This window comes from Haemorhous mexicanus, chromosome 4, assembly GCF_027477595.1.
Source record: "Haemorhous mexicanus isolate bHaeMex1 chromosome 4, bHaeMex1.pri, whole genome shotgun sequence".
In the NCBI taxonomy this organism is placed as follows: domain Eukaryota; kingdom Metazoa; phylum Chordata; class Aves; order Passeriformes; family Fringillidae; genus Haemorhous; species Haemorhous mexicanus.
Genome location: NC_082344.1, coordinates 64,018,539 through 64,035,137, shown reverse-complemented (window position 1 = coordinate 64,035,137; position 16,599 = coordinate 64,018,539). Strand labels below are relative to the sequence as shown.

The 16,599-nt window shown below is 39.8% G+C and overlaps 1 protein-coding gene across 2 annotated transcripts; it reads right to left on the bottom strand.

Annotated features, from left to right (window-relative positions):
* Positions 1–4,736: 4,736 nt before the first annotated feature.
* HS3ST1 (heparan sulfate-glucosamine 3-sulfotransferase 1) lies at positions 4,737–16,015 on the bottom strand. 2 transcript variants are annotated; one of them, XM_059845157.1, is made up of 2 exons: positions 15,896–16,015; positions 4,737–7,431 (listed from the first exon to the last, which is right to left on the bottom strand). In XM_059845157.1, the coding sequence occupies exon 2, from the start codon at positions 7,301–7,303 to the stop codon at positions 6,341–6,343; it is 963 nt and encodes a 320-aa protein (XP_059701140.1). In that variant the 5' UTR covers positions 7,304–7,431; positions 15,896–16,015; the 3' UTR covers positions 4,737–6,340. The 2 variants fall into 2 exon arrangements, with proteins under 2 accessions (XP_059701140.1, XP_059701141.1); XM_059845158.1 differs by lacking the exon at positions 15,896–16,015 and adding an exon at positions 15,144–15,164.
* Between the last annotated feature and the right edge of the window lie 584 nt (positions 16,016–16,599).

Here is a 16,599-nt window from a genome sequence, read left to right as displayed (position 1 = left end):
AGAATAAGGAAGCTGCCAAAATAGTATCATATCCAGTTGGCTTAGTCAGCAAGAAACCAACTGGTCCACAGATGCTCTTTTTTCTAAGAGAAGATATCCTCTTTTGCAAGTCTCTTTTCTGCAAAATGTTTCATATGAACTCTTCTCCTCCTGCAGGCTTTAAATAATTTATTCATCAAACCTTTTTATTTGTAGCAGATGGAAAACTCAGTACAAATTTAAAAACAAAAAAGGGGAAGATTAGAAACTGAGGTGAATAACTCTAATTGCATTATAGTGGGCTAACTTGTAAAAAATGCCTTAAGGCATGGGAATCAATGGACACCCAGATGGATTTGGATGCCTTTTCTCTGGCACAGACATGAATTGGAAAAGAAGTTGTTTTGAGAATTGAGTTGAGAGTGCTTTTCATCATATGTAAGGATATGAGCAGAAGTAATGAGGTTATGACAAGATGTTCACCTGTACCCAATGTTCCCTTTCTATCTGCTTCCAGTGTCCTTTACTCATGCAGCTGCCTAGCTGCAGGTCCAGCCAGTGTCACTGTGAAACAGAGTAGGTGCTCTGTTTCTGTAGCATGTGTCCTTTTTTTCTCTCTATTATTCCCTTAGCAAGTGAACACATATATTTTGGCAAGAAAATTATAAGACATTAAAACAAAAAACACCTGGTATGGTTCCAATTCCTTTTCTTTCAGAACATGCACACTTTGGATACCTTTGGTTTAGCAAAACTTCACCAACTGTTGTTAATTGACTATAGAACATAATTCTTATTCCTGCACTTTGTATTTTACGTAAGGTGACAGAGAGAACAGCGACCTTATTTCTGCATGTATTGAGAGAATGGTTCTCAAAATGCTTTTGTCACTCCCAAAGAAACAGTGATACCATTTTTATTATGGGGGAAAGTATCATAATATGGCAAATGACATAGTTGCTACCGTAGCAACAAGAAAGTTTTGTTACTTTGATTATACATTTCTATTTATAACATATCATTTACCATTAGATAACTATGTAGATGTGATAATGGTGTGACAATAGCTCATCTTGCAATGCAATGACACACACCAAATAAGCTGAATTTTATTCAAATAAAGTTTAAAACATATCAGAGCAAACACATATAAAGAATTTTTGAGCTCCATAATGCTGTGATTTCACATTCATTTGAATAATATTCTATAAAAACTCCATTAGATAATGAATCTATTTCTGATAGGGTGATAATATAATAGTTAATAGCACAGATGTGACAGGACAGTAGCATACAGGGGAGGAAAGAAGAATTACACAAATCACACAAATAGGACATACCTGGAAAAGTGTTTGGTTAAGAATTTCTGCAAGAACTCTTTCTTTTGGGAGTTATCTGGACTGAACTGTGTTGGATCCTGGAAGCTGGCCTGATGTTTATTGATGAAATACTGCTTGATGAAATACTACTGATTGACTGTAAACCAAGGAGGGGATGGCATGGTAGTTATTCTGTTTTCTGTACAAATGTTCCTGTTTCTGTAATCTTCATCCAAATTAAGAAAAGAAGAATTTTGCCATCAGTTTCAGAATACTCCTTTGTGTAAGGCAATGTGCCTTTGTAATTGAAGCCATGTGTCAGAGTTGTGTTATAATTTTTTTTCTTATACTAAGGGATGCACCTGCTATCACGGGTTTGGCTCTTAAAATACATTTTGGCAGAGAATAATATAAATAATGAGTATAAAGGTGATGTAATTATGATAGGATTATTGACTTGGAAGTTAAAGGAAGACATTGCTTTCATAGACAACATAAAGTTATCTCCAAGCCAAAAATTTCATGTTCCTTACCATTAAAACAAAAAAGTTTTCTCAGACCAATGAGATCAGATGTTCCTAGGCATCCAGCTGCTCCCCACCCTGACTTGCATATTTTATACTTCCCAGAAGGCATTTAAAATCTGCAGCATCACTGTTGAGTTTATTGCACTATTAACTTAAAAACTGCATCAACTGTTGTGTGGTATTTAAGTAGAAAATTTACAGTGGATGGGTTATTGTTGCAGGAAAAGAGTACTGTTCTCTGCTAAAATTCTAGAAGACATAAATGAAATCTCATTTATTTTTTGTAAGGAAATTATTAATGAATTTTTTTTTCCATTTACATGATATTTGCATGGCTTCCACCCATAACTGGCCTCTCCAATCAATTGAAAAATGAAGGAATTAATATTGAAAATACAATACTTGGAGCATAACTGGGCATTAGACAGAGTCATATAAATAAAAGTTTCTGGGATAAGAATGAGAAAATATTGTTACAGCTGTAGAGGCACATACTTGCAACTATTTCAGCAGGTATATACCTAGTACCAAGTTTAACACATTTTGTTGACTTAGTTTACTTTAATTTAATGCTTTTACTTTATTTTAGTTTTATTACTTTGTTACATCTAATAATATACTCCTGAAAAAATTCGTTCACAATGTGGTCTTAATTAGGACTTTCAAGTCACAGACTTCAGTAAAAAGAATGGAGAAGGAATATTCCTACGAGAAATAGTTTTGATGTACAGTCTCTTACCTATAGAGTACATCTGTGATATTTTTTAAATACATGGTCAGCCATGCTAGATAAAACAGAAGATACATGGAAATATGCCATATGCCATATTCCATAACCCATATTTCTCGTTGGCATATGAAATCTGTTTGAATGACAACAAGGAATGAAATCCTGGCTTTCAGACTCTGAAAATGGCAGTAGACAAGGAAACACAAAATTATCAGCTTTGAGAACCAAACTAAAAAAGTTTTCATCTAAAATATTCTATAGTATTAAGTTTCAAACACTTATCAATTAATGCAGCAAGATTTAAAAATTGATAGATTTCTTTCTGATATGTTCCAAAGAAATGTTGATTTATTCAAGCACAGTAGATGTTTTTCCACCTGTAACAGCAGGAAAAATATACAAGGAAGAGTAAAGCACATGTAACAAGATCATGCAGCATCAGCAGCACATGTAGAAATACTCTTGATGAAATAACAGCTTTGGTGTTCTTTTCCCTTTCCATAATCTTCCAGCAGTGTTCCTGGGATAATCATTATAGTCTAATCTTTGTCCTCTGCAGGTACAATATCTGGCTTTCAAAGTCTCACACTAATCTATGTTGTGACGCAAAGGGCAAGACAGTCCTGCAGTGCCACCCTGAATAATTATTTGGTTGGCATTTCTTTTTGTACTCAAGGGGAGTGCCCGGCTTTGAATTCTCATAAAGTTTTGTATTTATTTTAGTTTTCATGAGTGATCAGAGGCTTGGCTAGGTGCCCTGAGAAAACAGGTCTCTGGAGCAACACCCAAGTGGTTGTACTTTAAACCTGAGCTAGTAGAGCTTTACAGAAATAAATACCTGCCTTGCATAACACTGGAAAGATATTTCAGGGATTTTTTTTTCTTTTATGAAGAGATATGACATGCCTTCAAAGGTCATTATTAATTTTTCTAGAGTCCCAAGCGGAATGTGCTTCAGCCTTCTTCTTTAATTTTCTCTTCACTTTCTGATGGCTTTTGTTATTGTCTAACACTTTTTGAGAAACAGCTTAGTAAATACATTTAATTACAGTAACTAGTGTGGAAAATAATGTTGCTCTGATTAAACAGAACATTCACACTCAGTTTTCAGAATTGGTACTCTTGAACCTATGGCAGGTAAACATTACTGTTATTATTCGTGCGGGTGTGATTTATTGTTCATCACCATCACAGCTAACAGAAAGCTACCTTCAGGATAAGGTATTTTACAATCCTGCCATCCCTGCACAAAGTGTAAGCTTTGGGTATGATATACTTTCTGTGAGACCCTCTGAACTTGGCATCAAGGATGTGAGTCACGGGATATTCTGCTTCAGAATGCCCCCTGAAGTGGTCACTTCACCTCTGGATCCTGCAGACAATGCTGTGTGAGGTCCTAGCACTATAACAGTAATAGTGACCTTATGCTTCACGCTGCACTTCTTTCTATAGAGACAAGCTATATTGTGTGGAGGGAAATGTGTGCATGTGACCTGCTTAGAGACAGGCAAAATACTGGTATCAAGCAGTACTAGGTACTAAAAGTATCCTCAGTACCACCATCAGCTGTCAGTATTGCTCAGGCATTTCCAATTCAACACTGATGCCCTTTGCTGACCTGTTCAACCTGCTGCAGGTGGACTTGTCACAGCCCTGCCTTCATGTACTCCTCCAATTCCTGCTAGTATTTTTCCTTTCTCAGCAATATGTTGGTGAATTTGGTGAGCTTAAGCTGAGACTGCAGGAAGGCACTAATGGAAGCCTTTTGTCTGGGCCAAAATCACTTTGGTCCAGCTGGCTCCTGCAGAGATAACGTTACCAAGGTAATGGGGTAAGCGTAGGAAAAAATACTGCCCCACCTTACACAAAATCCCCTGAATTTCTCTCTTCTAAAACTTTAATAGAAACATGATGGTACTATGATTTTTTTTTTATTTTTGGCATCTACCTCATGTAAAATTTGACATTATTGGCACCAGAAACTTTCCCTCCTTTTTGTATATTCTGGGTCAGCAGTGGGCCATTCAGGCACAACCCAGCAGCAAACAACTTTCATATCAATAGCAACAGGCTGCTGCTAAGCTCTTAAGTAACACTTAGCTGAAATCTAAACTGGAGTTGAATCCTAAATTCTGCTCTTCCAAACTAGAAACTGAAGAAAAAAAAAACAGAAAGGAAAAATGCAATTCAGAAAATATTTTATTGAGTACAATACCATTTCATTGTAGGCTTTATAAAACACCACCAACCTCTCTGAGGTTGAATACAGCTTGGGCAGGTGCACAAGGAGTGGGAGAGAGGGACAGCATCTGCAAATTTTCATGCAAAAGGCATAATATGGGATATTTGCATCCAGATGATACCTTGTCATAGTGCCCAAGTTTGCACTAGCTCACCAGAAAAAAAAAAAAAAAAGAATGAATCTACATTTAAATTTCATAAAGTATTGTAACAATCAGCTACAAGTTCAAATTTACTGGGTGTTGCCATTGCACATTAAACAACTAAACTCAAGATCATGAAATAAAAATCGGTAGCTTGGATTGAAAGTATTGTGAGAAGCCTTGTGTGGAAACTGGATTAACTCTAACTCCAGAAACTGATGGTTAAAAAGACATCATAATCACTGCAAATAAGGACAACTGCAGTTTTTACCAATGTACTAACATCTAACTTCTATTTTTAGCAGATGGAAAACAAGGCAAGTTCCTGGAATTTGGGTTAATCCCACAACACACATCTAACCAAGACCTGGCATCATGGTCCTTGGAAGAAGATTAAACAGATAGTAGTCCATAGGCAATTTTCAGTTGCATGAAGAAACTAAAAACTCATAGAAAGCAGCCTTAAGTAGGGGACAAATGTGGTAATATTTATTCGAAAGAAGTTGCTACTTACTGGAATGTAGACCAACTAATTTTTCTGGTGTGTTTATTTTCGGTGATGGTAAAGCATAAATGTGCTATGAAATGTAGGAACAGTCAAATGCAGCCTTGAAAAAGTCTCTATATTGCTTAAATTCTCTCAACCATACCTCTTTATGAAGTATGCATCCATTCAGAGACTGGAAGTTTTCAGGTTGACCATATTTCTACAGCTAACTGTATTTTATGAGCTGGTCCCCACAGAATCTTTAAAAATCTGCCATGAAACCTGCACTGTACTGCCAAAGAATTGAGGAACACTTGTTATAACAGTGAATATGAACGTTAAGTATAGCAGTTAATATATCAAATTACACAGAGACTTCCATTGTCCTTTGGGTGTGCATTTCCCAACATGTGTAAGTACCACCATTTTGACAGGTAATAATTTCATAAAGCAGGATTGAACAGTTTGTTAACTACAACAGTATTTTCAAATGGAAAAGAAATTATTAATCCACACTTTAAACTAAGAAAAATGGAAAGATAAAATTTAGCATATTCATTAGCAATTAGAGAAAATAGTCCAGGAAGGCCAAAGTATTCAAATAATTCAGAAATGTTCTGTCAAAATGAATTTCTTATTTATTAAAAAGACAACACATTCTCAAGAGAGCACCTTCAGCAACGAAATAATTTAGTTTCTTCATATAGACACATCATACACAATGTTAACAACCATGAAAAACAATACAAAATGCTTTCAAATTTAACAAGTAGAAAAATATAACTAGTATATATGGCAATTGTGAATCTAATACTGTACAGAAGTATTTATGGATTTTACAAATAAATAATAGCTTAAATGCCCTTTTTAAATCTTCTAACTGTACACTGGAACATAGGTTCTGAAGCTTACCACTAACTTGCCACAAATGTGTGCCAGTCGAATGTTCTGCCCACAAGCTCAAAGAACTTCTTGTTGGGTTCATGGAAATATTCCTGCAGTTTCTCAAGTAACCGGGTGTCTACTTGTGGGTGCGCTCGTCCTTTGGACTCGTGTAAACAGCGCTCTCTACCACTGTCCCTCAGGCAGTAGAACCCCTTAGTTTTATTGAAATAAAAGTTTGAAGCATTTATCTGTGGTGATAGCTTCAGAAATCTCTCTACCTTTTCTATTTCTGGAAAGGGATCCTTGATTAGTTTATCCCCATCTACAATGTGGATATGATCAAGAGGAAAATACTTCAGCCAGTTCTGCATGTGAATGTAGTATAAGCTTCTGTTTATTGCCTTGTAGTCCACATTGAGTTCACCATTTTTTATCAGGAATTGCTCAATGGATGGGTACGGCTTGTGCTTCTGCATGTGGTTGTAGAACACTTGGGTATAATCTGACAGTACTCTCTCGCTTGGGTCTCTTAAAATAAGGAGTAGTCTCATGGATTGGTTCATGTTATAAACTCTTTCAGGCACTTTAGGTGATGTGAAATATGCTGGAGTTTTTTCCACGGTGATCTGATGGGGATATGAGAATGGCATTTGATTAATATACCATTGCAATCCATTCCTGTAATGATCTTCCCAGTCAAAGAAGTGAACTTCACTTTCTGCTGCTGCAATATCTGGATGGAGACTCAACATCTCTAACAAAGCTCTTGTTCCACCTTTTCTCACTCCAATAATAATAGTCTGTGGCAGCTGCTGACATGATCCATTAGAATGAATGTTTTCCTTGAAGTCATTTTTCTGAGATGTTTTCTTTAAAAGCTCTCTCTGAACAGACTGAGAAGAAGTCTCAGCATTTGAATTTAGAGCTGGTCTGGAAGGCACTATCTGAGGTTGAACAATAAGCAACACAGCTCCCAGCAGAAAAGCTGCCATGACAGAAGTTCTTAGTCTGGTTTCACTCAAGCGGGTGATAGGGCATAGAGTGATTTCCACCAAGAACAACCCTTAAAAGTGGTTTTTGTTTTGCTGAGCAAATGTGTATTTCTCAAGCAAAAACTTCGCTGAAAGAGGGAAAAGAAAAAGCACATTATTTTATATCCAGCCACACTGCAAATATTATTTTCTTTTTAAAGCTGAACAAACTTTAGTTTTCCCAACTCCACGCTCATAGATAATTTAGTGTAATTAATTGTTTTAAAAGATAGGCATATGCAACAATGCCATAAGAAAATTATTTCCAGTCATCAGGATACACAAATATTATGAATCCTTCATTTACACACAGGGTATTACTATTTTTTAAAAATCTGATTTCCTTGGAGTTGAGCCACAACCACAAAAGAATTGTTTTTTTCAGTCTACAAGAATAGGTTTGCCGTGGAAACAAAACATAAAAAGGAAAAGGTGTGGAGGGGACCAAAAGAGCATGCCTAAAAGCTGAGGGTCTTGTAGGATGTCTGGGAATTACAGCCTCTCAAAGAACCATGTAACAGCAACCTTAGAAATCAAACCTCCTTGGAAAAAGGCTCATGCAATGTAGATAGAGCTGTCCAGCATGAGAAGGCAACACTCTCCTAGGCAGGAATTAGGAAGAGCTCTAGGTAAATAGCACACCAAGGAAAAGCTGAATTTTGTGTCATTTTTAAGTGAAGTTAACTTTTCCTTTGTGCTTACTTGTCTCTAAGGATAAAACAGATGGCTTGCACACTGGCCCTGCAAAGAGGTAAGATAATGAAACCATAGACTATGGTATGACTGAATCAAGAAAACACGAGAAGACCTGTGGTTCCTGACTCCATACTCAGGAAAGAAAATACACAATGGGTACTTCTGAAGGTCATTTCAAGAGTTAGCCAGCAATCTGCTGGCTTTAAGTTTAGGCTTTATCAAAAGACTACTAAATACCACCACTGAACACCCTTTAACAGTCAGGGTATTTTTAATGCAATGTTTGAAGTGAAATTGTAAAGATTTCACACATAGTAGAGCTATTAGGTTGTTGCAGTATGAGCAGGCTGTGTACACAAGCTCCCTGAATTACAATGTCTTCCAAAGACTTTATATACCCTCAGTGAAGGGCTGGTGTAAACTTCAGTATTGTCTAACTCCACTTAGAAGTAGAAGCCATGACAGCTGAGTACCTGACTGCTTTGCCTTAGTAGGCTACTGTAATTATGAATTTAAGCCTGGAACAGCACATACTGTGCCAGCTAACAAGGGCTGAAATATTAAATTACATATGAATAACCTGAGGAAATGCAAGGGCTAGGTTTTGGAAATTCTCCAGAGAATGTGAAAAGAAACTAATGACTTTTCTACAATAACCTAAGTCCCAGTGCAGCAAGGACTAATGATGTGTTTTTAAGTAATCTAAAGTTCTGTTTGATAGCTTTGCATTTACAGAGGTCATGACTTCATCCTGAACGGAACAGGTCTGCTTCCTGATGTTTTCTACTGATTATCACTTCGTTGCTTTCCCTTTTCCCATTTTTAACAGGCTACAAGCCAGCAATATTGTAAGGAAGCAGAAAGCGAGGCTGCGAAGAAAGAGAAGCAAAGGATCATGATAGATGTGAAGTTAAGAGAGGGCCTCCTTGTATGCCCACAGGCTTGGAGCTTGTGGGCATACCTTGTCTCAGGTATTCTGCAGAGGAATTTGGTTTTTTTTCCATTTTTGGCCACTGTTAAGTTTTCTCTGCCTGGAAGAGTTCCATTTCATCTGTCATCATTAGTCTTCTGCTCTCTTTCCCTGTCCCAACCATTCCTCCTAATCATTCTCAGCTTAATCTATATCACTTTTAACAAGAAATAGTATTAATAGCCCCACAGTGTGGCTGTTGATGGGGAAAGACACTGGGTGACAGAAAATTCGATATAGGTAAATTTACTGAGCTATGCTGCCACAATATTCAGGAGCAATGGGAGCACAGGATACAGCACCAGCCAGATTGGATCAGTGACTGATGGGCAGCTCAGCAGATAAGAACAACAAAACATCAACTCTGTTGAATTTTAAGGTCACAGATTAAAGGAATAGCCACTTACTTCACAGTATATTTTAAGTCACTGGCTCCATAAATAGTAAGCTGGAGCAGTTGTCTTAACACCTTATTGGAAAAGCATAATAGGATTCTAGCAAGGAACAGGTTGAACTGTGTGGAAAGAAGTGAATTTAAAGTTTTCTGGTAGGAACACTTATTTCTTAATAGTCAGGTTGAAATATGCTGTGCTAACAGCCAAGTTTTGTAATAGACTATCTCTGGAAAAATTAAATTTTAGCAGCTGGTCTCATAGTGACAACACACCACTGGATTGGAGGAGGGGGGGGATGTTGATTGTTGTTTTTTTTCCTGCTGTTGTTGGGAGATTTTTAGGGTGTTTTGTTTTCTCTTTGAGAAAGAAAATTAATGCTATATATTAATTCATTGGGATTCTTAATTTGTAACTCATAGTTTGCATACTAGTCTGTTGCCAACTTTTTTATTCAAGCCTTCCTGTGGCTGAATATACCATAGGAACTTTTGAGAAAAAGACATAGCAAGGTGTCTCTTCATTCTAGCTCTACTCTTCTCTTAGCCAGTATGTTTGAAATCAGAATATGTGGGATATTACAGGTGTGGTACCAGGGGCCCCACCTCAGGCAGGTTTTTGAGCCTCAGTGGAGCTCTGCCTCAATGTCTTCCCATAGTTAGACTTCTGTGGGGCACAGCTTTTTCTAAATACACAAAAGCAACAGTTTCCTGTTCCAATATGAAATCTCATTGTAACATAGGAATATCTTTTGTTTCAGACATACAGAATTTCCTTGTTCCTCCTCAGCTATTTGTTCAGGTGCACATTCTCCACTGCAGAACACCTCCACCGTATTGGCAGCATTTATTTTATGCACTTCCAAAAAACCATATCAGTAACTATGTCATTCAGAGTACCTATATGCTATTGTTGTTTTGTTTGTATGCAATAAAGCTTTGTCTGCCTTTTCTTTCCATTCTATTTTGTTTCTTCCAAACTGTATAGGCCTGATATCTGGATCAATTATTCTGTTTTGTTAGACTAATGCAACACAATGGACACAATGACTGTGCCTCTAAATTCAGCAAAAAATACACGATGTGTGAGGAGTGGTCATCAGGAATAAAGCAGTATGTAAATTGGTTGTCATTCAGCTCTTATGTCTGTCCTACATTCTCTTCAATGCTTTAGGTCAATCTGTAGTTTGGTGTCTAGAATTACAGTGATTTACATAAAGTTATGTAGACATGTATTCCATAGCTTTATAATTTGTGGGTCTGAAAAACACTTTCAGACCCACAAAGAGGCATGCACTGAGGAGTTTAAAGCAGGCACTTTGTCAAGTTACTTTAAGTATTCTCCTTCACTGCATCCACAAGTCATGCAGAGAATACATGACTTCACTTGATGACTCTGTATTCCAGATTAGTTCAAAAAATTTAACTGACAGCCATTACTTTTGTATTTGCTACAAGTAAATGAGCAAGTTGTAAAAGAAACACAGTTTATGTTAAATGGTGCTTTGAAGATTATACCAAGACTTTTCAAAAACTCTGATTGCTTTTGCTTAATCTTTTCGTCAGCTTTCTCCAATTAATTAGTGAAATGTGCCATCCTATTTATTTAACCAGATTCAATGTGGATTTTATTATTAAAACCTCTTCAACAATAATAGTAACTTGGAAATAAATAGAAAATTTATTCAAGTAAATGCAGAATGGCGGCCAGAGGCTGTCATATGCCACTGACTTTTAAGCATGTTTCAGTACTCTTTGAAACATGTATCATTATTTTGTAATTTCTTATATTTCTTACTATTATAAAAAGGTATTTTAATGCCTCTGTATGTGTGTCATCACTGACATTGCCTAAACCATCTAGATTATATAGACTTCTTATTTTAATATGCATTAGCAAAATAAAGTAGTTTCTTCCTGGACTGATAACTTCATTTTTGCTGGGAATTGGATAGGATTAAATTTAGCTCTGAACTTTCCCAAGAACCTCTGAGTTAGCTGCCCAAGTGGTAGGAAGAAGCATAAGGAGTGTCTGTAGGGCAGTCAGTAAGCATCAGGCAGAGTCTTACCCCACAAAAAAAGCCCACAGCAAGCAACACACTGAGAGGTTCAGCAGAGCTAATGGGACCCAGTTACTACCAGGACAGTCACTAGGAGAGGTAAAACAATATCCTTTGCATAAGCATGCAAGTGACTTCACCTCCATTAAAGAGAAGTTTTTTTCCTGGTTCTCTAGGGACTGTGGACAAACAGGTTAAGTTTCAGATGGCCGCACTTTATTTCCTTGCAGAACTGAATCCCTTCACTGGAGAGATCTCTGCACAGCCATCTAAAAATTGACAGTCTGGACTGAATGAGAACTATACTTCACTTGCTGAAGTCTGTCTGCAGAGGGAGATTAGAGCCAAAAATCTGAGTGAGACACTCTGTTCTTATAAAGAATACTTAGTTTTGCTGATGTGATAGAACCTCAGGACAGTTTGTGGACTGTATTTTTCCTTGCACATATTTGGGCACACAGTACTGCAAAATGTAAGACTAACATTGCTGGTTAAACCAAGCTGTGCAGTGCAACCCACACATCTGCTAGGCTGGCTTCTTCTCTTGGTAAAAAAAAATTCCCTAGCTGAGATAACCAACTTCCTAAACTGATAAAGACTCAGTGTTCTGAACATTTGTATTCAGTGATGTGCTTTAAAAAAAAACCAAACCAGAGCAACTGCAGTGTACTTGAAATCCTTCAAGAACTCATTGATATGAACAGTATATTCCTATCCTCTAATAGTAGACTCTGTCCCCCATAAGATATATTGCTTAGTTGTTTATATTAGCTCAAGTGCCACTTTGTACCCTGATAACATAAAAATTCCCAGTACAGCTATCACTTAAAGCTCAGCCAAGAGCAGGAAAGGCAAGGGAGCAGGTTTGTTTTTTTTTTAATTTAATTCAATTTATGAAATGAGTTTTTTCTTGAAAATATATTCTGCATTTTTTTTATTTTTATCTATTAAACTGTATCACAATGCCCTCTCCATGAAGATATTCTTCCTATGCTTCCCACTGCATACACTTGTGGTTTTTAATCCCATTTTAACAAAAGTTTTAAACAACATTTGCCAATGAAATGCTTGAATTCTAGTTTCCAGTAATTAACTACAAATACTTTCCTACATTAGTGAGTGGTACAGAGATAGGTGGAAGGAAAGAGATAAGTAAAGGAAATAGAACTACATACTATTGAAGGTCTCTAAAACCATAAACTATTGATCACACCATGATATATCAAAAAAGTCATTTGCACATTAAGAAGGGACATGAAACTACATGCCACAGTATAAACCTGTCTTACAGTGCCTAGATGATCTGTACATTTCCCAAATTACATTAAAACTGCTGTGCAACCAGCTAAGAGTAAACCATGACTTTAACTTTTATAGTCAGATGTTAAGAAATCTAATAATAATTTCAATGCTGTTAAGATGAATTACTGTCTATCAGCACTAAAACTTCAGAAATACACTTTAAAAGGTTGTTAAATTTTGGGAAGGGGAACTTCACAAAATGAGAAGGGCTGACCTGGTAGGAAGTATTTTTGGCTGAAATCTGCTGCATTTCTGCACCTGCTGTGATAAATACAGTTTATGCAAATTAGATAGGCCACCAGTTCATGACTTCTAAAGGAGTTCAGCTCCAGTGTGAGCAGTAAGGTAGCAAATTTACAATAGAATATGGTTATATATAACATGCTCTCTTTCTTAAGGCCAGAAGGGATCATTCCAGTCTTTCATGGCAAGAGATCATAAAAATTGTTAGAAGAGAAAATACCCTAGATTTCAGAGAACCTCATGCAGGTAAAAAAAAATGGGACATTACACCAGAATAAAAATAACTTGAAAAGCTCAGGATGCACAAAATTTTTTGCACTGAATAGTAATATGGAATCCCCTTAACCCCTTCTAGCAATTTTTTTAAATACCTGTCAGGATTCAAATTTATTTGTAAAGAGGGTACACTGTACCATTGCCTCCTCTCCCCCCCTCCAAAAACCCAAATGTTCAATTCAAAATCCAGAAATTACTCCCCACCTCACTTTCCAAGCAAAATGGGTCACATTCTAATTAGGAAGCAGAAATCTATTGCACAGTTAATAGAGTTGCTTCCTAATTCATCAAAGCTGTCCCCAAGAAAAGAGCATGTGCGAAAAGATGGCTCTGTCCTGTCTTGCCCCCTCAGTACAAAGGATCACCTTAACTGGATGTATTAAAATAGGGAACACAGGAGACTAAGCAATCCCATTCTCATTTCCTCTGCCAAGCAATTTCTTGCCTCTTACACAGGAATATGAGCCCTGTTTCAAATACCAGAAATTTAAAACAAACAAACAAAAAGATCTCCACACCTCAAAATAGTCATTTAGTTCATATTCCAAGTAGACTTCTGTGTCTTCCACTCTCCTTCCTTCAGAATAACATTGAAACAGGGTGAATACTGGTGAGGTCATCACTGTATTAGACTTAGCTAAACCAATCAATTTACTAAGCAAAGCACTACACAGTGACCTGGAGGGAACCCTCATGTTCTGGAGTGACAAATGAGATGACCAGCAGGATCTCCCATCTTGGTCTGCCTTAGCATACTGCAGTTTTGTTTTCCTCATTATCAAAAGTTTTCGTGGAAATTCATCAGCTCTGACATATTATTGGGCTCTGATACCTCATGCATTGTGAGTGGCATTTCTAGATGAGGGGAGAGATCCCAGGCTAGTGAGACTAATAAAAACATTTTTCAATTTCCTCTAATGAAAAGCAGAAGAGTTGTATTTATCTGTACATACATGCATGTATTGGAAAGTGTTTTCCACCCACTCTGTTTTTCTGCCTGTGTAAGCATATGGCTAGTTCAGGATAACCAAGGTAATATCCTGACAAGGGGAGGGACACAGACGGGAACCCGGCAATCCTCAGGCTGGAATTTGCTCTGTCGAATTAGGGTCTCTCCACTGAAACAAGCTGGCCTTGCTTCAGATGCATAACCTTCCTGCTGACCTACCAGAGGTAATTTCGGTTATGCAGTATCAAAACCCACTGCATTTTTGAAAGAGGAGAAAAAAAGAGGGTGGGTCCTGAAAGGGTGGATGCGCAAGAGAGCTGAAGTTGATGCCAGTGACTGTGCTCTTACTGAGAGGTGCTTGTTTCTGAGCAATGTGAGAAATTCACTTATTCGAGAGTGTAACAAATGCTGGCAGATGTAAATTGCAACAGTTATTATATTTATACTTACAAATTAAGCTTGATAGCCAGAGAATATATAGGCATTCACCAAACTGAATGTGTTCTACTATACATACTGCAGAGGCTCTCTCTCAGTGGGAGTGGGCACTGCATGGATCTCTCATGCCAGAAAGATGCTCCCTGCAGACATTCTATCCCCATGCCATTCAATCATGATATTCCTAGAACTTTACAGGTATTTTTTTCTTTCCACACCAAAATCCAAAGAGGAACAGTCTTGAAACTGGGAAAGCTCTTAACCCACTGCACTGACAGAGAACGGAAGGAGAATAATGCACTTTAATTCCCAGTCACCTGAGGTGATTGAACTGCCTGTACTCAGCTGTGTGCCCCCTCCTGATCTCTTGAATGTCTGGCTGGAAGATGAGACCAAACCCAAACTCTTCCATCTGAAGGCTACCACCCCTCCCTCTCAGCATCCTTTTGCCCCCAAAAGATTTGAACTGCACACACCTTTATCCTAGGAAAGCACACGGAGAACTGCAGTACCCAAGCCTTTGCTGTACTACTCTAGGGTGCCAGTCCTTCAAAAGAGAAACGAGCTCGAATTAAGGCTTTGTGCCCTCCTGCCAAGCCCCAAGGACCACTGTGCCGCCAGCCCTACGCAGCTCCAGCTGAGCACGCTGCATCCCGCCGGCTCCAGCATTATGAGAGGGAGCGAGCGGATCGAAGATGCTCAGCAGAGCTTTTGCAAATGTTCTCCCGTCAGGCAGGCGCCCCGCTTCCAGAGCCCTACCACTCTGCCCTGACTTGTGCTTCTCATTTTGCCACAAGAGAAAGAAGATGAAGAAAGTGCCGAGAAGCCGCACCTGGCCAGGTGCTGCCGAACACTTTGCTCCCCCCGCCGCTTTCCCTTCTGCCCCCACCGCCAGCGCTCCCTCCCAGAGCCTTCCTTACTCCGCGAGTCCGGAGGGCTGAGGCAATGCCGCGCGTCTCTGCCGAGCCTGGGGACCGCTCTCCGGTACCGCCCGGCCGGGCAGACGCTCCATAGCCCCACAGGGGCGCTCGCCTGCCGCGGCCGCGGGGCTCCCACCTGCCGGCAGCAGGTGCCGGGCGGCCGGCGGCACCGGGCGGCCGCGGCAGCGCTCCCCGGGGGCGGCAGAACCCATCCACGACCGCCGGCACCCTCGCCCACCCCGAACTTCCCACACGGCCAGGGCAGCGCCCGGCGCGGCGCTCCCCTCCGCGGCGCCCGCCTCACTCACCGCCAGGGCGCGGGGCCGGGGGGCAGCGCTCGCCCCGCTCTTCCATGGGCGCCCGCGGGTGGCGGCGGCGTCCGGGGCAGCGCGCCCGGCGGCGGCGTGCGGGGGCTGCGGGGGGCTGCGGGGGGCTGCGAGCGCCCGCTGTCGCCCGCCTCGCCCGGCCGGCAGCGCCGCAGCCCGAGCCTGGCGCCGGCTCGTTTGTAGGGCCCCGCCCGGCCCGCGTCACGGACAGGCCCCGCCCGGCCCACGGGCTGCGAGCGCAGCGCCGGGAGCGGGCGGCGAGGCGGCGGCCCCTCCGTCCAGGGTTGGGTGCCCGCGAACACAGGGCCGTCTTTAAACGGGGTTCGCCCAAATAACGCCACAGGTCCGGGGAAACGAATGGCTGTGCGCAGCAAACGCACCTGCTCCCGCCTCCATAAATCCTAGAATATCCTGAATTGGAAGGGACGCGCAAGGGTCTGGGAGTCCAGAAGGGACGCGCGAGGATCAAGGAGTCCAAGTCCTTCGATTGCCTCCTTCCTGTACTTATAAAAATACCACCCATGCGACGTTGCATGAATAACAGACTTATAGAACTTGTAAACAAGAAGTAGAAGAAGTAAATACTTTCTTGGGACTTTAGAAAATGGCTTTGATTTTTTTCTTTTTTCCTGAAATGCTTTCTGTTCAGCCAGATGAATTTGAAGCAGTATGGATGTCTGGAATGA

Coding starts and splice junctions, on each gene's coding strand:
- HS3ST1 (XM_059845157.1), bottom strand. CDS start 7,303: ATGGCAGCTTTTCTGCTGGGAGCTGTGTTGCTTATTGTTCAACCTCAG.